Source organism: Hippocampus zosterae, chromosome 4, assembly GCF_025434085.1.
Source record: "Hippocampus zosterae strain Florida chromosome 4, ASM2543408v3, whole genome shotgun sequence".
In the NCBI taxonomy this organism is placed as follows: Eukaryota; Metazoa; Chordata; class Actinopteri; order Syngnathiformes; family Syngnathidae; genus Hippocampus; species Hippocampus zosterae.
Window position 1 is genome coordinate 27,331,737 of NC_067454.1, and position 22,910 is coordinate 27,354,646.

General features: G+C 39.8%; 1 protein-coding gene across 9 annotated transcripts in view; it reads left to right on the forward strand.

The window, feature by feature from the left end:
* LOC127599714 (serine/threonine-protein kinase BRSK2-like) overlaps positions 1-22,910 on the forward strand; it is a 122,781-nt gene that overhangs the window by 64,660 nt on the left and 35,211 nt on the right. For 3 of the 9 annotated variants that reach the window (XM_052063880.1, XM_052063884.1, XM_052063885.1), the window contains exons 3-13: positions 3,244-3,329; positions 5,527-5,667; positions 6,161-6,277; positions 9,871-9,904; positions 10,922-10,990; positions 17,051-17,197; positions 17,489-17,520; positions 18,186-18,350; positions 18,501-18,598; positions 19,617-19,770; positions 21,145-21,204. In XM_052063880.1, the coding sequence (XP_051919840.1) occupies positions 3,244-3,329; positions 5,527-5,667; positions 6,161-6,277; positions 9,871-9,904; positions 10,922-10,990; positions 17,051-17,197; positions 17,489-17,520; positions 18,186-18,350; positions 18,501-18,598; positions 19,617-19,770; positions 21,145-21,204 (1,103 nt within the window). The remainder of the gene's footprint in view (positions 1-3,243; positions 3,330-5,526; positions 5,668-6,160; positions 6,278-9,870; positions 9,905-10,921; positions 10,991-17,050; positions 17,198-17,488; positions 17,521-18,185; positions 18,351-18,500; positions 18,599-19,616; positions 19,771-21,144; positions 21,205-22,910) is intronic. The other 6 variants (XM_052063881.1, XM_052063886.1, XM_052063882.1 and 3 more) reach the window with 3 other exon arrangements.

Sequence of the window (22,910 nt, forward strand, 5' to 3'; positions counted from 1 at the left end):
ATTGGATTGGACCTTGGGTCACAATGCAGAGGATTATTCTGGTCAAACCATTTTAAACATTAAATGAAAACTTTTTGGCATTTTAGGAGTTAAAACGGTGGTAAGCAGCCACCAACATGTTCCCGCTGTACTTAACAGTTCAAGAGACTGACAAATAAGTACCGGTATATGTGAAATGTCCGTACGGTGGTTGACTGGTTGTCACTGGTTAGAATTTTCTCCGCTTCCCTCCCACATTCCAAAAATATGCTCAGTCGGTTAATGGAACACTCTAAATCAGGGGTGTCCAAACTTTTTGCCAAGGGGGCCAGATTTTATGTGGCAAAATGTCGGGGGGCCGACCTTGGCTGACATTCTTTACATTGAACAACAATATTGTTCAACAAATTTTAGTAAGCCAGTCTGTTTCACATTTCCATTTTTATTTTAATTTCAACAATCTTAAGAATTTCTTTTGGTTCATTTGAAACAGGTATATCACGTGCAACTGCTTATTCACTTGACTTTTTCTTAAACAGAAGTCTCCTGAGTGCAAATTGATTGATTTGAAACATAAAATGTATCACCATGACTTTTCAATAGTCACAAAACCTTTGACTCGAACAACAGGGAAATGAACAAGCAATACACATATCCACAACTGCAAGGATCATTTGAAATATGACATATCAGTCAATATAAACACGGAGTGATGTCTTGTTAACTCTTGAGTGATGCCCTCTAGTCTCTAAATGCTATTACTCATTTAGTGAATGCTATTACTCATTTAGCCACTAGAGGGAAGCAGTACTCTATGAAACATCACTCACCAGTCAATGCAACACGTGTTCCATTGCGCCTAACCTGCGGGCCAGACGGCACTGATTTTATGACAGGGGCCGAGGGCCGGATGAAATTCGACCGCGGGCCGGATTTGGCCCGCGGGCCGGACTTTGGACATGCCTGCTCTAAATTGTCCTTAGGCGTGATATTGAGTGTGAATGGTTGTTTGTCAATGTGTGCCATGCGATTGGCTGGCAACCAGTTCAGGATATATCCCACCTATTTCCTAAGGACAGCTGGGAGAGGTTCCAACATGCCTGCAACCGTCATGAGGGTAAAGCGGTTCAGATAATGGATGTATAAATGGTTGTGATTTTTCATATGTTAGTCTATGGCGTCTTTTTTGGAGGGGGGCATGTGGAGGGGAGCGGGGGCTAACAGACTGATGATAGACGGACTCGCAGAACGGCAAAATTTACTGAAGTAATAGGTGATGGAAGTACTGTTAAAATAACGTGATGGACTGATCGACTGGCGATTACTGTTTGGTCGGCTTGAAAAAATGACAGCCTGACGATGATGGACGGTTGCTCAGGCTGCTGACAGATGACTTGTAACGAACCGTCAACATTTTGTCAATTGCCTACCTCTGATAACAAAATTGTTATTTGGGAAATACTCTTTCTCTCTTCACTTAAAGGGGCCACATTCACACAGACACAGATAGCACATCACACACATTATGATGTCATAGTAATGATCATAACAATTAAAAATAGTAAAACCATTTCAAATTTCATCCACGTTTATCATAAACCATACACTGTTTTATCCCGACTTACTCCTGTAACTGTTGTTGACGGTGCTTGGGTTGGTGGAGCAGAAAATACTCTTTTCAGTTCATCACTCCAATGATTCACTGCTGACCTGACCTTAATCTAGTTGGTCACTACATCAGTCAGCCATCCTTGGGTGCAGTTCTTAGGGAGCTTTCGCCCTTTTTGATGCAATCATTGAGGAGACTTTGACGTTATCTCTCTCCAAACTATAGATGTCAGGAAGAGAAAGAGAATGAAATGAACACCATTTAAATGCTGTCAAACGTATGTGTTTGAAATACATTACTGACACATTGTAATTTTGGCTGTTGCTCAGAATGGTATGAAATAGTAATATTGCCCCTTGTGAGGATGAGCGGATTGAAGAATGAATGAATGAATGAATGAATAAAATCTACCTGGCAATAATTTATGCTGTTTTTTTTTTGAAGGGTGAAGGCTGGAAAAAATGAATATCTCCATTAATTTCAATAGTAAAAGATTATTATAGATTGAAGTGTTTTGAGTTACGTGTGGTCACGGAATGAATTCTTGAAGTGTGCACTCATGTATGTTTGTGTATGTGTGAGTGTGTGTGTGTGTGTGTGTGTGTGTTTGTGTGGCCGGGTGTGTGGGTGGGTAGGTGTGTGTGTGTGTGTGTGTTTACAGTATATGCTCCTCGTTTAACTAAATAATCTCAAACACGCTCTTTGTAGTTATTCTCTTGTTTTAGAATTCAAGAATTTAGTTCCACCTCTTCTGGACGGCCCATCCATCATAACAACAGATGGCGGCTTGATGAGAGAGTGGATGTTCCAATTTATCACCACTCATGCCCTTCAACTCTCTATCATGCTTCAATTAAATGAGGATTCAGAAGCAAAGCTCTGGAAACAAAGTCCATCCTCATAATTCATTAAGGGATATACAGTATTCACACACCTTAAACAGGCCAGGCGTCGTTTACCACACTGGTTCAGACCTTTGCTTTTATGGTTCTGGTGCAGATCAAACAACCAGATCGAGACACATTGTTTGAGGTGGTCTTGGTGCGCCTCCAAACGGCACTTCGCTTCAGGTGTGGGGGAAAAAAAACCAAGAAAAACCCAAAACACTGCTGATCCGCACCAACTACAGGATACACGTGCCGTTTGGCGCCTAACAAGCCATCGTAGCCAGACTTCATGGGGAAAAAAGTAGCCTGTAGTGAATGCTGTACTTAAGTTTATATCTGATCCTCCATCTTCTGTTTAGCTACGTTGCTACCAGCATTCTGTGGGTTAGGGCAAGCAGAGCACATCATTTTCCTAGGGTTACTGAAGTCATTCACTGACACTGTTCCAAAATTACCCCGCCCAGGGCCGTCACCTTATCGTGGTTGATGGGTTTATGAGTCCCAATGATCCGAGGAGGCATGTTGTTTTGGGCTTCATATCCCTGGTAGGGTCACCCATGGCAAAAAAAATGATCCAATGTGAGTGACCAATGTGAGTGACCAGAGTATCTATGAGCCAAAGTATGGCTCATAGAATTTATATGATGAATGAAATATTTGGACCTCGATTTCCCGAGGATGTTTGTTGTGTAACTCTCTATAAGTTAGTTATGTATGTAATTTTTTTCCCCTTATTTGACTAACACATGTATTTGTTTTCTTGTCCAGGTTGAGCGGGAGATAGCCATCCTGAAACTCATAGAACATCCTCATGTATTAAAGCTACACGATGTCTACGAAAACAAGAAATACCTGTAAGTACAATTAATATATTTTTGTCATAGTAAATAGTCATAAGTACATAAAAATAAAAACTATGTATGTACTCTATTTACTGTATATATTAGGGATGTGCATCCCATCAATAAAAAATGATTCAATACATAGTTTGATACATATTTCGATACATCGATAACGATACAAATGAAGAACTGTACATTTTCAAGTGGAACAATTCAATTTAGTTTGATTGAGTGGAATTATGACTCGACTCAATATGCTGTGGTTGTAGCTTTTGTCATGTTATTTAATATGCAACTGTATTCAAAATCACTCCAACGCCCAAACTATTCGAGTTAATTACATTCAAAGAAACTAAATCAAATCGTCAGCAACAACGAACCAATTTATACCTGGAGTGCATCCCTCATCAAAGGCAGTTCGTTTTGTCTATCATGATATGGGGTGTGATTCAATTCAAGGACGGTGCATTATAAAATGTAGCGATCCAATTTGGTCTGGTTTAATCAAAAATAGATGTGTAGCGATCAGGGTCTTATGCTGCTGGTCCCGACACAATACCGATACAGTATATGCAAAGTAAATGCACTGCACTAACCGTCCCACAGTAATGTTGTTGAACAGAATTTAAAAAATGTGGAAATAAAGATTAATTTTCTCACACTGAGCAGCTAATGTCGCTCCTGAGCAGACCTCATAACATTTAAAATGCACTTTATTTTTAATGTTTACTGAATGCACATTCAGATGTAACTTTAATATTTACTGTATTCTTTATTATCTGTATTAACTTTATTATCTACTTTTACGTAGGATGCTTTCTCCCCAACTTGCTTTGGCACTGTATTTTCCGCACTATAAGGCGCTTCAGAGTATAATGCGCACCTTCAATGATTGGCCTATTTTAAAACTTTTTTTTAATATAGGACGCACCGCTTTATACGTATTAGAATAGAAGCTACAATAGCAGCTGCGGTTGCATTGCGTTATGTATCCACTAGATGGAGCTAAGCGCAAGGAATGCAATACAACACAATAGGGCTTTGTTTTTATATAGCTTTCACAACCGCTGCAGCTGTAACAAAGTGCTTTACAGAACATTTAAAATACTACCTCCAAGAAATCTGCGTATTGATCCATCTGAGATATGAGGCGCATCGGATTAAAAGAAACTATTCCCATATCTGTCCAGCTCCCCTTTGAACATTGCGTGCAGGCATGGGTGTTCTTACGCTTTTGAGTTTGGTCTTTCACGCATTACGTCAACTAATTATTTCTTTGGACTTTATTTTGTCTTGTTGTCAAGTAATGAAGACAATCAGGGGAAATTTATCGGAATAAAAAATTGTTTTTACAAGTAAAATATTACGGAGTCAAAGTGAAAGTGACCAAGAATGAATGGATGAAATAAAGTACCGATTTGTGAACATGCTACCGAGGTACAGTAGCGAAGTGCTTGTACTTTGTACTCAATGATGTTACCCAAGTCATTGTGTAAGATGTAGATTGAAACTCCATACATTTTTGTCTACATTCATTTATTGTGTATAGTGGCTCTGCTTAGTTAGCATAAATGAATGCCTTATTTTGTTATTGATCGATGCACCACTGTCAAAGGGTGCAGTAATATGCTGTGAAGACAAGCATGGTTGGAGATGCAAACAGTTTGCCATAGAACATTGCACACTCACAAACCACATGCGAAGGCATTTCAAATTTAAATAACTGTGACAGTTCAACGGTTGAGCAGATCTCTTAATCTGCTAGTCCATCAGGATGTGGAAAAAAGATGAGACAGCAACGGCCGCCAAGAATCACCACTAAGCCTGAGACAAATGAATGGAGGTGAAAATTAAAACATTCTAAGCATACCCAAACCCAAACAAATTTTTCTCTGTCATTTCCATTCAGTGGTGACTGAATATGTTCCAATCCCAACACAGTGTACCTAAGGCCGACCTTATGAATGCAGTAATTGGTCTTCTTATGATGGTATTTGAAGAATTTAACCAATGGAAAACCCAACATTTATCGCATCCACAAAAAATGAACTAATAAACTATTTTATTAGATTCTCAACAAACAAAATATTTTTTATCATACAGTGAAAAAAATGGTGTTGTTGAATATACTCCTTTCACATGTAAATAACTTACTTTAGTCGAAATACTCAAGGACGAGTTTAAAGTGTAAAATCTTGCCTCTTTGCAGGTACCTGGTGCTAGAGCACGTGTCTGGTGGAGAGCTCTTTGACTACCTTGTGAAGAAAGGCCGACTGACGCCAAAAGAAGCACGAAAATTCTTCCGACAGATCATATCAGCTCTGGACTTCTGCCACAGCCACTCCATATGGTGTGTCACCTTTAATATCTAACCCAGGGATGGGCAACTTAAATGCTGGAGGGGGCCACAGTTTTTCATCGGTGCTAATGGGGGGCCACATAGGACCACACACCTCCTAACCAGATGTTTGACAAAAATGCTGATGGGAAGATAAAGAAAACATGTGCATACATGCAAAATACCTGCTCTGCATATATTTCATTTTTGATCGTGCAATACAGTTAGCAATATGCTTTTCGTGGTTTGTCATCCGCGTTTGTTTGGAAATGGACCATACTGTACATATATTTTCTGAGCAAATGTTATTGTTTTTAACTTCAAAAAAATGTGTCACAAATTGGCAGTAATAGGAAGATTCAATCTGCATTATTGAGGTTACAAACCTGAGCTGCGAACAGTGGTAAAGCTGTGTTTGTAACGAACCTTACAGTTATATCACGAGCAATGTTTAGTGTGTTTGACTTTTGTAACCGTTTTTTCTCTTTCGCGTCCTCTCATCCAGCCACCGAGACTTGAAGCCGGAGAATTTGTTATTAGATGAGAAGAACAACATCAGGATAGCAGACTTTGGCATGGCGTCTCTGCAGGTCGGGGAGAGTCTGCTGGAGACCAGCTGTGGGTGAGTGTCTAAAATACAAAAAGGCGCACAAATTTTTGATTTGCTTTTTAAAATCTTTCCAATATTTTGATCAAGATTTAATGAAATTTTTATTAAACAGCTGCATGCTATATAATGTGCACTGTACAGGTCACTGTTGAGTACTATAGAGGGAAGATGCTGGCAAGGGCAGTCAGCATGCTTACCTTAAAAATATTCTCAAAAATATTGCAATTAGTTAAACGGTTGTTGACTTAGTTAATACTTCCCTCCATCCATCCATTTTCCGATCCGCTTTATCCTCACAAGGGTCGCGAGGCGTGCTGGAGCCTATTCCAGCTGCCCTCAGTTTTTCAAAAATATTTTGCTTAAAAATTGTCAGCTTGATACTGCTGGGTAGTTGTCATTCATAAAGTGCCTTTCCACTGATGCTAAAAGGGAAGGTGCACTCCTGAAATTTATCGTGTTTAAAATCTCTTTCTGAAGCAGTCCATGATCCTTTAAATTTTCTTCAAATATACAAATAATTAAATGAGGGCAACATGTGGTGGACTTGTTCGCACATCCGCCTCAGTGCAGAGGTACAGGGTTCGATTCCGGCTCCGCAGGCCTGCCTGGGTTCTTTCCGGGTACTCTGGTTTCCTCCCACATTTCAAAAATGCATGCCAGCTTAATGGAACACTCTAAATTACTACGAGCGTGTGATTGTGAATCGTGAATCGTTGTTTCACGATTAATATTAAATAAATCCATATTTGAAATAATTGAATGTTCAATTAAATAAATAAATATATGGGTCCATCAATGTTGAAATTTAAAAAATCAAAATAAATATAAAAATAATTAACTAAATATGATTAGATAAAATAATGAATCTTTTTTTAATTTAAACAATGTACTTATTTAATTTTTGCACTGTTGGTCCTCTATAACCTACCACAGTCACCTGTTGATAATGATGTTGATAATATTTCATAATGATACACAGCCAAATGATGCAAGGACCTATACACAAGTCCTGGAAGCTGCAAACTGTTCATATGAAGTAACATGACATAGTTGAGTAGCTGAGTGTCAAAAAACATTCAATTTATTTCCCTTGGGGAAGTACTTGGTTGATTTGGCAGTTTGTTTTGGCTCATGATCATTCGGCGTGACAAAGTCGATTTGGTCGCATCATTCTTTAACTTTCTTTTAAATGTTTCTGGAGACTACGTTAATTGTGCCGCTGCCATTATGGCGCATGAATGAAGATTAATGAGCCTCTGCTGGAAGAAGTCATGTAAAACAAAGCCGCGATATGACCTCCTCTGGGTTTCAGAGATGAGCTTGTATAATTTGTATCATTTGCATATCCTTTCCATCACTATTTGTCTATGAAATCCAATCCCCGGTAGAATTCTTTTAGCTTGCCGCTATGCTCTTTTGGCAAATTCTAGAATTGACTTCTGATTACGCCTGCTACTTCTTTGGATCCTATGGTTTTGTCTTTGAGCTTTTGTTCATGGAATCTTCTGCCAAAAGTAGCTTGTGATACTTTGATACAGTCTTTCTTTATGATGACAAATCATTGAGGGATTGTGCAGCCATCTTTTCATGAGTAAAAAGTCGGATGACTTTTCGCTTGGTGTATGACAATGACGAAAATAAAAAATGCTACTCGGGGAGGTGTCGCTCTGAGCAGGAAGACTGAAAACATGAACAGGTGAAGGAGATGGCATTTCCATTAATTTTTGTAAATAAGGGATAGAGTGCGCATCCACATTTGTTCAGCACAGACATTTGAGGAGACACTTAAAGGGAGTCACACTATCTGCTTCATTTATTCAACAATGAGTCGACACAGGCAGTGGACTCATAAAACTCTTTGCACAAATGTCAGAATAATGACTCTATTAAGCAATGCTCGGAATGATTGTTACGAAGAATTCACGTTCAGGATTTTTTTCTTTCTTTTTTTTTTTTTTGCACTGTGATTTCTATCTTCAGTTTTAAAAGTCCTGATCAATATTTTAAGCCAGGGGTTGTTTTCGCAGGCACATATAGTTTCTCATTTTTCATCTTCCCTGGCAAGAGTTGTAGTAAAGCAAAGCAAGTTGTAAATATTGATTTGTAGCTAGACCAACAGTTAACCTTTTGCGGGTTCCTTAAACAATCGTCAAATGTTGAAAAACGGTCATTTTTCTTCTACGTGTGTTTATGTTTCTCCTCAGAGATATTTTATCAATGTATTTTTTTGGAGCACAAAAAAGCTCTAAACCAGGGGTGCCCATTAGGTAGATCCTGATCTACCGGTAGATCTAAGACAGGTCCCAAGTAGATCCGAGGAGTGTCGAGAAGAAAAAAAACAAACAACCATTTGTGTGTCTTTGTACATGTTAGTAATATATTTATTTGTGTTAATATGCACGGCACACTAATCATCTTATCAGTCTCATTTTCACAAAAAAAAAACATTTAAAAAATAAAATAAAACAGGTAAATCTTAAATTTGTGTGTGTGTGTGTGTGTGTGTGTGTGTGTGTGTGTGTGTGTGTGTGTGTGTGTGTGTGTGTGTGTGTGTGTGCGCGCGCGCGCCGGTAAGGGTAGATCCCGTGAGGTTAGTTGATCGAAAAGTAGATCTTCGATCCAAAAAGTTTGGGCACCCATGCTCTAAACAATAAATTATAGTCATGTCAAGTCAAGTCAAGTCAACAGTACCGGTATTTATAGAGCACTTTCAAACAGCCATCGCTGCATACAAAGTGCTGTACATGCAGCGGTTTAACATACACAATAAACAGTAAGACGAAATGGTAATAAAGGCGGTAGAAAGCACCAAGCAGTAAAATCATGCTGAGTCGAACGCCAAAGAATACAAGTGGGTTTTGAGGAGGGCCTTAAAGATGGGCAGCGAGGAGGCTTGCCGAATGTTCAGTGGGAGGTCATTCCAGAGAGACGGACCAGCAACAGAAAAGGCTCAATCCCCTCTGAGCCTCAGTTTAGTTCTTGGTACTTCTAACGAAGACTGGTCCACAGACCTGAGGCGCCGGGCAGGTGTGTAGGGGCGGATGAGCTCAGAGAGGTAAGGTGGCGCGAGATTATTTAGAGATTTGAAAACAAAGAGGAGAATCTTGAAAATAACTCTAAAATGAATGGGGAGCCAATGAAGGGATGCCAGAGTCATCATTTATATGACAAGCGCATTTTTTTAAAAACTCGACGCAACTGCTACAAACTAATTGTGTGATGTAAAAAAAAGGCCTGAACATCCTTTTATTTTTTAAATTTACATACGGTATATTTTATTTATTTTTATGTAAGGAACGGTCAAATGTTTGTCTAGCCATGTAACTCAAACCAGCAAAGTAATATTTTATTACGTTATTGCTTATTTCATGAAGCAATGTCGTATTTAGTTTTGCTTGTATTGCAAAGTTCAGGTTCCCAATGTTATGTAATGTCATGGAGGGGTTTGTTCAACCCCTCTCAGCGAGAAGGTTGTGTGATATTTAGTCATTTCTTCTTCAGTATGTTGGCTGCTGGCTGTGTTTCCTTTGAGTGAATATGATGTGTGATTTAGTGGACCACTTTGAGTACTATCCAGCATCATTCCCTCTGTGCCTCTTTTACAGATCGCCACATTACGCCTGCCCAGAGGTTATCAGGGTAAGTGCTCTCTCCTTTGCCCTCTTTCTGTTTGCTGTCTTTTATGAAACAATAGTAGCGCCAACCTCCTGCAGCGACTCTTACGTCACTGTTGCAATCTCTTGGCATTCACTATATTCAGCTTTTTTTTCTGGCCTCAGACTATTTTCCCTTACTGAGAGGAAATATACTTGATGTCACTGCTACTCTTATATTATTTATTATGCAGTCATGCCATTTTTGGCTCTCTTTGTTTTCATGTTTTATACCAGAGCAACCTTTTTGAAACTGAGAGTTGCCCATTTGATACATGCTTCTAAAATAACAAATCATCAAAAAACAACATCCTCAAATTAACTGTAATTATTGTATGTGTTATGATTAATAAATGATATTCATCTATGTGTAGATATTGATCATATTACTGTAATGTACTTCACAATCAGAAACAGATAAATACCAGTATCCAACACTTTTAAAATTTAAATTTAAAAAGATCAACTCTACAATGTTACAAGGAAATCACAATGTCCCATGGCTTCTAAGCTACTTATACAATAGGATCGCGTGCTACTCATGTGGCTGACCAACCTGATGCCCATGAGCACCTTGTTTGTGACCACCTCTTTGCAATTTTGCTGATAACTAAACCTTAATAATACCGTAGATGTAATTTATGAAACGTATAAAACATTAATTCTTTTTAAATAAAAAAATACAAAGTACTTCATAAACCAGTTGTTGACTCCTCTAAATGGCAATGTTGGTTTAAAGAAAAAAAATGGAAAAAATGTCAATCCAGTGTGCTTTCAGTCCTATGTTTAACAGAGTGCCATCTAGAGGAGTCAAAAATACAAACATGGTTCATGAAGCATCTTGAAGCTTCATTTGCCCCATCTTTACTGTACAATATGTGAGCTTTTTTTGGTGCCAAGACACAGATGACAGTGATTTGTAGTTTAGTAAACTATCTGCATTTAAATGATATATCGTAATGTTCTGTGGGTTTATTTTTCTCTCAATGTATATGTCTACAAGGGGGAGAAGTATGATGGCCGAAAAGCAGATGCATGGAGCTGTGGAGTCATCCTGTTTGCACTTTTAGTGGTGAGTTGTTTTTTTTTTTTTAATCCCACTTGGGTGGTTTCAAACTTGTTTTTGTCATTAAGTCTTCCCTGTTCTTTTTTCAAACACATATTACAGTATTTTCATTCTTTGCTGATATCATCTTAGGCCAAATGTTTCTGCAATTAAATTTGATTGTGGTTTCAGCAGTTTGCATTATGGGAACTTAAAAGGAAATCCTCTTGAATGGCATATACTGGGTAGTGCAGTGTTCAAGTAGTTAGCAAATCCGCGTCACACTTTGGAGGTTGGGGCTCTGAATCGTGACTTGCATCAGTTTTCTCTGGGTATGCTGACTTCTCCGCAGAATCCGAAAACTTCTTTGGTTAATTGAAGACTCTTAAGTTGTTCTTAGTTTTGAATGAGTGTGTGCGTGTGCGTGTGCGTGTGCGTGTGCGTGTGCGTGTGCGTGTGTGTGTGTGTGTGTGTGTGTGTGTGTGTGTGTGTGTGTTTGTGTGTTTGTGTGTGTGCGAGTGCATGTAATGAAAAATAATATATTGCATCAAATTATGTTCCCCTTTAGTTCAATGGTCGATGCTTTACATTGCTGTTCTTTTTAAAATCCAATAATTGTCATTGATGGACATATTTTCTGTTCAAAAATTTTACATTCAAAATGCAATTGTGTTTGGCTCCAATAAAAACGTATCCAGTTCTTTACCGACTTTGCCACGGATTCGATTGTAGGAACACATCCGATATGCAGTGATGACACCGTACACCGAGGTAATTTTATAATCGAGGCTTTCATAACATCCATCCGTCCATTTTCTGATCGACCTATCTTCACACGGGCCGCGGGCCTGCTGCAGCCTGTCCCAGTTGTCTTCTGGCACGAGGTGGGTACAACCCGAACTGGTTGCCAGCCAATCGGAGGGCACACATAGACAAACAACCACTGCTTTCATATTATATTTAATATAAGTAGGCCAATATATGTTTTCTTTTAAACAATAAACTTGAAATTATCTTGAATATTCTTTTTGTTTTTATTGCTATCACATTGTAGAATAGTGTGGAATTGATTGAAGCAAAATGAAATATTCAAAAGTGTCGTCTTTACCTGATTTGAAACATGTTTCAATGGAAGTAAACATTGATATAGGGTCATGTTCTATTTTGTGTTCGTATCTTTATATCAGACTCCAGAGGAGTAGTACCTCACCAATCATGAATTTAATACTGTCAAGAAATGGACACCGGTCTCAAGGTGTACATGTCATTTATTTTAAATTGGGGGGAAAAGGCCCATTGTGGCATTTTAGTACAAAACTGCAGTGAAGAAATAGGAATGGCATACATTGTAAATTGCTCTTATTGGTTTCGCGGCGCAAATGATCATGGTCGATGTGGTTCACAATGCGGTGTTCTGCTGGTCACATGAATAACACTTAACATCAAGGCACTCATTGCCAATTCACACATTGTGAGTCGAATAAATATGTGGAGAGTAGCTCAAAGGTGTTTCCTTCCCCTTCATCTGGCAATTAGAGTGGGTCCTAAACAGCAACTCATTCATTCATTTTCAGTACCGGTTCTCCTCATGAGGGCCGTGGTGGCGTGCTGGAGCCCACCCCAGCTGATTTCGGGCTAAAGGCAGCAGCCCGAACTGGTTGCCAGTCAGTCACAGGGCACTTATAGAGAAGGACAACCATTCATACCCGCAGCAACATATCACTGAGTGTGAACCAATTCCACGTTGCCAGCACACAAGGCAGGAGAGTGTACCGCTACACTATCAGCAACTTATTGGTCTTAACCATTGGTGGCCAAAACATGCATAGCAGTAATTCAAATTAAACTGTGTAATTAACCAGAAGGTTGTAGAACTGCTCAAATGGAACACAATCTGGCCCTCGAAGCAGATGTCGTGGCTCTTTTAATATTGCGATATTGTGATTTTTTTTCCCATTATCTTTAACATAACTAGTAATTTCTGGATGGCGAGAAGAAGTTTAGTAGAATAAATTATTATACTTAACTTCTTCTTTAAGATATGATGATTATTAATCATATCTTAATGGCGGACATGAGAGTTGTGTGAGACATGACTGTTGAGAAAAGATTGTGGTCACACTGTTCAAAAAAAGTGTTGTTATTGTATTACTATTTGTTCTCAGACTACACACACATACTTCATTTTGGAAAATAAAGGTGACGTCAAAAGGAAACGCCTGCACTCGTTTGTGACTTGCAATTGCAACAATCAACTTTCATGTCTCTATTTTTATATCACAAAGATGCACCTTACACAACATCAAAACACTGTAATTCACACACACACAAAAAATAGAGTGCTCTCCTTGACATGCCCTAACAGCATGTTTACTTGAGCATTTTATGTCCTGGAACACTGAAGTCTTCTTCTATCCATCTATCCATCCATTATGCGAGCCGCTTATCCTCACAAGGGTCGCCGGTGTGCTGGAGTTTACCCCAGCTGTCTTCAGGCAGTAGGTGGGGTGAACCCTGAAATGGTTGCTAGGAAATCACAGGGCACACATAGAGCAGTGCAGGTTGTGGGTTCAATCCCGGCTGCGGCTTTTCTGTGTGGCGTTTGCGTGTTCTCCACAGGCCTTACGTGGGTTTTATCCAGGTACTCAGGTTTATTCCCACATTCCAAAAGCATGTATGGCAGGCTGATTGAACACTCTAAATTGTCCCTAAATTGTCATTAGGTGTGAGTGTAAGCGCAAATGGTTGTTCAGTGTGTGCCCTGCGATTGGCTGGCAACCAGTTCAGGGTGTACCCTGCCTACTGCCCAAAGGCCGCTGGCATAGGCTCCAGCACCTCCGAGTGTTAAATAAAGCAGATCGGAAAATGGATGGATGGATGGATGGGAGTGAACCAGAGTAACCTGCGCCCCTGCACTGTGAGGCAGATGTGCTAAACAGTTGACCACTTTGCTGACATGTTATACTTTATATATAACCTTGTTTTATAAAGTCACTGGCAAAAATGTTCTGTTTTAGATTACGCCATGCAGTCACTGACCACAACAGTTGATTATCAGGCCAAATGATCATTTTCAGATGTCATCCACATAATGCTTATAAATCTGGTATGACAAGTATCTAAAACATCATGATATGGCAAAAATATTTTTGTGGATTTTGTTATAAGGGTTAATGAACATCTCAGTTGCCAAAAATAAAAAAATTCTGGCTATTCCTTGATTACAGGGCTAAAAGCCACACTTTCAAAATGAGATACATTTTAAAGACCAATCAATCTGGTGCAGTTCAATACTGCTCTCTTGCAAGCTGAAGCAATACGAAAAATGAAAAGTATACTTCGCCATCGTCACCAATACCACAGTGGATACACAACACAGGTGGGAACATAAGCGTAACTTTCTAATTATGCTTCCTATTGAATTATACATTTTAACAGTCAAACATCTCCAGTAACAGTCGATGATGGTCAAGCATGGTGAACGAGTCTTTGGCGAATATTCGCGCGAATTTTCCTGAAGCACACAGTAAAATGGCTCCAATGAAAAAGGATCACAGCAGATGTTTTCTTCTCATCGCTGCACCAACTTTTTCAATGACAATTTAGTTGTGGAAGATGCATGTTACGTAAATTGCAATCTGTGCAATCTGCATGTGTTTCATTTTGATTATACAATCAGTGTCAGTGGCCATCTGGCTCTGTTCTGCTCATTTTATTGACGTCACCAAGTGATCTCCTCAGCTGGAGAGTACAGAGTCACAGACCTGCTTCATCATCACTGGCACTGATGACCGATATCTCTTACACACAGCATCCTCTTTGTCAAAGTTCAACTAATACATCAATGAGCATCTGACAGTCTATTTCCATGAAAACAGAAGGTTGCTTTTGTGTGTGCTTGTAAAATTACACTGCCTCTATACCTCTAAAGTCCCCCAACGACTGTCGGCCAGGCTTCCACTGGATCATTCTAAGTAAGGGCTGGAGTTTCCATGTTTGACCTAGTTGCATCACAACTTCTGGCACTGATGACGTCAATGAGCTACAAGAGTGTGAATTTGTGTGTCTGTGCAATTCTCCCGTAGAATGATGATCATCTACGCTGTTTCAGATATCCATTAAAATAAGTTCTAAGTGATGTTGAAGTAAGACGTTTGGACTCACTGTTCAACAGCCATAGAACCAGGAAAATTGTATTGTATCCTACATTAGGTGCACAGCATTATAAGGTGCATAGAATGGAAACTACAATAGTGGCTGAGGTTGCATTATGCATCCACTCGATGAAGCTACACTAAAGGGAATACTGTACAATACAATACAGCTTTATTTATATCGCACTTTCACAAACGCTGCACCTCTAACAAAGCGCTTTAGAGAACATTTAAAATTCTGCGTCCAAGAAATCAGAATATTGACCCATATATAAGGTGCATTGGATGATTAAGCGCACTGTTGGCTTTTGAGAAAATGTAATGCTTTTATGTGCACCCCATAGTGCGGAAAATATGGTGTGTGTGTGTGTGTGTGTGTGTGTGTGTGTGTGTGTGTGTGTGTGTGTGTGTGTGTGTGTGTGTGTGTGTGTGTGTGTGTGTGTGTGTGTAAGGCAGCCCGGTGATCGAGTGGTTAGCATGTTTCCCTCACAGTGCAGTGCAGAGCTGCAGGGTTCGATTCCACCTCCAGCCTTCCTGTTTGCATGTTCTCCCTGTGCCTATGTGGGTTTTCTCCAGGTACTCTGATTTCCTCCCACATTCCAAAAACATGCATGGCAGGCTGATTGACACTCAAAATTGTCCCTCGATGTGCGTATGAGCGTGGATGATTGTTTGTTTCTGTGTGCCCTGCGATTGGCTGGCAACCAGTTCAGGGGGTCCCCCGCCTACTGCCCAAAGACGGCTGGGATAGGCTCCAGCACCCCTGCAACCCTTGTGATGGATGGATGGATGGATGGATGGATATTTCCAATTTGAAGACTCAATTGCAATTTCAAATTAACTGCAACTAATTAAACAAATGGAATGACAAAATTGACAAATGTTATATTACAAAAACTGCCCCCATTTAAAGTTCCATCCATCCATCCATTTTCCGAACCGCTTGATCCTCACTAGGGTCGCGGGGGGCGGGAGGGGGGGGTGTAGCGCTGGAGCCTATCCCAGCCGTCTTCGGGCAGTAGGCGGGAGACACCCTGAATCGGTTGCCAGCCAATCGCAGGGCACACAGAGACAAACAACTATCCACGCCCACACTCACACCTAGGGAGAATTTAGAGCGTCCAATCATATGCATATTTTTGGAATGTGGGAGGAAACCGGAGCACCCGGAGAAAACCCACGCAGGCCCTCTGCACTGTGAAGCCAACGTGCTAACCACTGGACTACCGGGCCGCCCCCATTTAAAGTTAATTATTGCAATTTTTTTTTTCAAGTCGAAATACTCTTAAGTAAATTTGCATGTAAAATATTGCATTTACATCCCAGGAAAACTAAATGTTCGTCTAATTGGCAGCACCAGTTACAAAAATACATTAAAAAAAACAAGTTTCGATTGCTTTCATATCAAATAAAGCATCTAATACATTAAGCTGTAATTTATGTTGTTCCTCTTGAGGAGCCACTCATGATTTCTTGTTTCTTTTAGACTGGGACAATTTACAGTCACACAAATAGACCACTGTTAATGTAAACTTTATAGCAAGTTGACATGCTGTGGAACTCATTTTTTAAGCTGTCATATGAAATTTGTACCAGTCGAGGGTCTTGCCAGACATATTACCGCATACATATGCGGCCAGAGGTATACTCTCCCAGTTTGCAAGACACACGCCATGCGATTTCCGTGACAGTTATCTGGAGTGGCACCTGGTGGTCAAAACAGGGTAGCACATCATCACCCCAACCCCCGCACTCTCCCCGCAAACCTCCCACCTCCACCCCCGATATCCGCCAGTGCTAGTGATGTAAATAAGCGGTAATAAAATAACTTGGTAGCACACGGGGAATGCCGTTCTATTTACGTTCAATAATGAAAATAAGGACAGTACATGTAATGCACCGTTAATTTGAGTTTTCCACTTTTAATCACCAGGGCGCTTTGCCTTTTGATGATGACAACTTGAGGAATCTTTTGGAGAAGGTGAAACTCGGAGTTTTCCACATGCCTCACTTCATCCCGCCAGAATGCCAAAACCTCCTTCAGGGCATGATTGAAGTGGACGCTTCGAAGAGACTGACGGTAAGCCACGTATGATCATCACTCTAGCACCTGAGACGTGCCAACAAATAACTCGTTTGTTCACTTTCAGTTGTTTACAGCTCATAATTCAATTTAGGTTATTCAGGCAAAATATACAATTCGGAGACAAAGCTGCTGCACTCTAATATCATTGTCAATTATCAGTGCGATCAGGTTCAAATATGGAACTACATTCATCATAAATCATTAGAAATTACGATTAACACATTTCCAATGGCACCTTATGGTTCAGTTAATCTTTGTCTTTGTTTTTTCTCTGTTGTGTTGCAGTTAGAGCAGATCCAGAAGCATTCGTGGTACCTGTAAGTAAATCAACCATGCTAAAATATAATGAGCATATTGAATGTTACTGGAGGACATGTAGCACTATTTTTAATTCTTGTTACATGTGTGACAGTTGTCAACTGTCGTTTGAAGTGGCCTAAAACATTTTCTACTACCCGACAAGTGTATTTAAATCAAACTTAGTATCCCAGCATGTGTCCACTATATTGCACCCCAACAAGTACGTGGCAATAGCATTCCGGTAACATCGTCGGGCCACCATGTCGTAGTTATAGTTTCTGTGGAAGGGCCATTAAGACTGCGAACCCAAATAAATGATTTATGATTGTCATAAACTCAACAAATTGAGGAAAAGCTCATTTATGTAAAAGGGGGCAACAAAAGAGCCTTGCATTAATGCCATGTTTTTCAAAGTGAAGGCAATTTGTAATTTTGGTATTTTAGCAAGAAACATGAAGTCAGTGCACATGGTTTCCTTACGTGGGCCACATCAAATTATGTGGCGTGGCCGGATCAGGCCCCCGTGCTTTACATTTGACACCTTCGACTTTGAGTGGCAAGTGACACAAACAACAGCAAGATGTTGCAGCCTAACGTGGCTACCAAATCTGGGCTAATGACTGACACTGAAAGCAGTTTGGGGCTACGGTGAGTGAGTTGCGTTGTACGTGTTGTGTTGTAGCGCTGGAAAAAATGAGCCTGAGCCCGAGCAGCCCGTCCCCAGGAAAGTGGCCATCAGAATGCTGGCTACAGTGGAAGAGATCGACCCAGATGTCCTGGAGAGTATGCATTCCCTTGGCTGCTTCAGGGATAAGGATAAGCTGACCAAAGACCTACTGTCTGATGAGTGAGTTAGAAGTCAACATGCAACTTGCTTGGCATAGGGGTCATTGATGCACCAGTCACACAACTCCCTCCTCTTGAATACGCATCGTGTTGTCATGTCAACTGTCATACCAGCATGCACTTCGCCTCTTTGCCTTCCCTCTGTCCTTAGTGACAATCAGGAAAAGATGATCTACTTCCTTCTCCTTGACCGCAAGGAGAGATACCCAAGCCACGAGGACCAGAACCTTCCTCCACGCAGTGAAATCGGTATGGCTCATCCAAACGGAAACACAAATGTGATATTCATGGTGTACGGAAGACGTGGTTTAAACTCCAAATGCTCTTTGGATTTCATCCTGTGTCATCAGTATACGTTTGGCTGACTTTGTGGTTTTGAAACAGTGAGATTTTTACAATGTACACATTAAATGGTAAGGTCTATACAAGGATTATCTTATTTTATTCATCTATTTACAGGCACTTAGTTTCTTTAGTCAACTGCTAACTATGGAAATCTTCACTGTAACTCTTACTACTTATACATCATACGCACAGAGAGCGAATCAGATTATTGATTCAATTATCGTGTATGCAGCCATTGTTGAGCCTTTTAATTGGGCTTTTGGGGTATTACGTCCTCCAAAAAACCTTGGTAAAATGTATTTACATTTGGAACCTTCTGATTGCATGTAAACCAGTTCAAGGCGTCCCACGCCTACTGCCCAAAGACAGCTGGGATAGGCTCCAGCACCCCCCGCGACCCTTGTGAGGATGAGCAGATTGAAAGATGACGCATGTAATGACGCTTAAATTTTGAAACTGTCACTGTGTTTCATACAATTCTCATACTTGTCCAAACTATTTACTTTCTTAGTCTCAACCCAACTCAATTGTATTTATAGAGCACTTTAAAACAACCACTGCTGCATCGGTGTATAGGAGCGGAGAAGCTCAGAGAGGGGTAAGTTGGGGCGAGTCCATTTAAAGATTTGAAAACAAATAATAGGATCTGAAAAAGAAAAAGAATCTAAAATGTATAGGGAACCAGTGAAGGGATGCCAGCGTAGAAGTTATGTGCTCCCTCTTTCGAGTACCAGTCAAGAGGTGAGCAGCAGCATTTTGGACCAACCGGAGACGCTTAATGGAGGATTGTCTGACTGCAAAGGAAAGTGCATTACAGTAATCCAGCCGTGATGTGACAAAAGAATGAGTTACTGTTTCAAAGTGCTCATGAGAAAGGAGAGGTTTTACTTGAGTCACTCACTGAACTCGGAATTGTGCTCAGCAGACCCTCCCAGGAAGCGTGTGGACTCACCCATGCTTAGCCGTCACGGGAAGCGGCGACCAGAGAGGAAGTCGATGGAGGTGCTTAGCGTCACAGAGGGAGGATCACCCATCCCCGTACGGCGAGCCATCGACATGGCAACTCATGGTCAAAGGTAGGAGACTCAGCGTTTGGCTTTCGTTCTTTCTTTTCACCTTCACAGAAAGTTCTTAACATTGTCATTATTTAAGATACCGTATTGGCCCGAATATAAGACGGCCCTGATTATAAGACGACCCCCTCTTTTTCAAGACGCAAATTTGAAAAAATAGTTTTTGAACACCAAATTAATTTTTATACAGAAAATAATTACAGTACATCTGAAACAAATGATTATAATAATAGGAGAAAAAGCATGTCATTTCATGTCAAATCTTAATATCCAAACATTTAAATATGTAAACTAAAGTGCAATCACATTCGTAACTGGATGGCTTCTGGTTTTTGAAATGCAAATTAAATCATAACTTCTCCTCAGCTGCCGGTTAGCCGATCTTCGACACACTTTTCTCCAGATTGTCGCAACGTTTCTCCATGTTCTGTTATCTCTTCTATCATTTTCTTCTCTTTTCTTTCTTACTGATATTTTTTTCTTCTTCGTGCTACCGCTATTTTTATTTCTATTCTTCGTGACAGGGGTTCGCTTTGGCCTGGGGAGTCAAGTTCAGCATTCGCTTCAATGGTATCTGGCTCCATCTAGCGTCGTGAATGGGTATAATGTCTGGACCCCCAAAATAAAACTTTTTCAGTCTTATTTCAATGCAAAAAACACCGTCTTATATTCGGGCCAATACGGTAATTGACAATGCCAGAGACTAAAGACACTTTTATTATTGTCACAACAGGGGAGGCTTTTACTCAAACATAAGAAGTATGGGATATTTTTTATATTCATTGATACTTAGACATACAATAGTTGACTGGGAATTTACTCATTCACCTACATGATTAAGAGTGCCAGTAAGGTTCAGTCAATAGGTCAGAGACTGAGTTCCAAATACTGTATGCCCTGATCCCAAGTCAAACTAATCTGACTTAAAATAGTTTTTAAATAACAAAGATCTGGCCCTCGCCGACACCAGTTTTTAAAAAGTATTCCTAAATCCCATCCAAAATAATGTCAGATAGAGCTTTGAAAACACAATGGCCCTTCCCGGTGCCTGCCAATCCTAGTTCTGCCAATCCTAGTTCATCTCAAAAAGTGTCTCAACGTTTTTCCTGATTCGATAGGTCAGCACATGTCATTGAATTTTCAGATTTCCTCAGCTTTCACCGAGTCAGCAGGATTTTTGTACGATGTTGTTATTGGTATTATGAGTACGTTTTCATTAGGATTATCATCATCATAATCATCGTTACTATTAACTTGCTCAATATCACAGCGATTGATTGTAGCATTGCATGCTTGTACAGTCGGATTCCTTATATGACAGCCTTTCTGTCTGTTTTTCTTTCTTGTTTTGTTTTTTTCATCCACCCCCACTTTTAGCAAATCTGTTTTCAGTAAAAGCTTGGATATCACAAACGCTAACTGCAGCATGGAAGAAAGGTATTGGTCCATTTTGTTCATGATAAAATATTTACTTCTCATTTCATTGGTGTTTTTGTGTGGCGTCCATTTAAACTCTTTTCGTCTGAATTTCATGACTATTTTTCTGTGGTTAAAGCCTCATCAACATACATTCATATTTGTGTTACATATTATGTTTTTCTAAATGTGAATCCTGGTGGAATCGTATCAGTTACAGCAAGGAAGACATTGAAATGTTTTTCTTTTATTAATTATTATTTATTTATTTACTGCCTCGCAGTTCTGAGTTTCAGAGTTCTGGTCTTCATGTGTCGATGCTCCAACTTCCCTCCACATTGCAAATTTCCCCCTGGTGTGAAGGGATTTTGTCTACACGTTTTTGGCACCATGACTGTATTTTCCAAGATTATCCTGCATTTTCCTGTGCTTCCCACCTCGAACCCAAATTATGAAAATACATTTGGAAAATGTTCTGTAATCTTACCAAGAGATAAACAGACGTCATCAAAATATGAAAAGTCCGAAGCAATAAAGGGACAAACCATAACAAATTAATAGGTGCAGGAAGTTGTCGTGAATGTTTGTGTGTCCTCCGGGATATTGACTCATGATGTATTGTTTTCACTTTTCACTTCCAATAAAGCCAAATTGTCCATGAGCAGTTAAATCTACAATTCTTCAACGACGTCAGGAGAGCAGTGTCTTGGCAATGAAAGGAAGAAGGAACATGAAAAGTTAATGACACATGAATGAAATATTGAAAAGCTTATGAAGTCGGGAAACAAAAACAACACATAAATCTTGCAGATTTATGCTTGCCCTTATATTGAAAGATAAATTATTAATCTGTTATGTTGTATTTTGTCTATTTATTTTCATTTTTATTTTATTGAAAATATACTCAGAGTTCTATCCAATGAAATTTGTAAACATTACATTAGCTAGACTATATATTGATACGTTCACTCACCTGCCAAAAGCATTGAAATAGTAAGCACACTTCCAATAATTTTGCTTTCAGAATATGAATAGGAGACAAGAGGTCAATGTTTCATATTTGATTTCCACACTCTGAAAAACACTCCTGAGGATAACAAATTTAGTTTTAAACCACCGTTTTTCATTTGATCAAAGGCGTTGGACCACGTCACAGAGTGTTGTGTTTTCATTGCCTCAGTGTGTCCCACTACGCTGATTATTGACACAAAATTAATGAAAAGGATCCATTTGTGATCGCAAACATGCAACCGCACCTGTGAATGTTGTTTTATGCTTTGGCATAAATAGCTTCTTCTGGGATGGGCTCATTAATCTTCAATGATGATGTAAGACATGGTGGCAGCAACAAAAGGAACTCAGAAGAGTAGAGGAACATTTTGTCTGTCAATTTAAATCCTCTACCATGGAGAAAGAAAATAATGACTCAAAACACAATGCCAAAACATCAAAGGCGTTCATCAAAGGCAAGTACCGTAAGGTAATTACACCGCCCACATCAGCGCATACATTTAGCTTCAAAAGTGATTTCTCCACCCCCCCCGCCCCCCCCCCCCCCAAAAAAACAGGCCACTGTGAAAGCCTTGAAAACCATTTTGCCAAGATGGAAATGAATCTATTTTAAGTTAATCTGTTCCTAAAATATTGCTCACAGGCAATATGCTATCTCCAAAGTCGTGTGTCAAAACATAAATACAAATACCTGAAAAGAAAAGTTGAAATGTTGA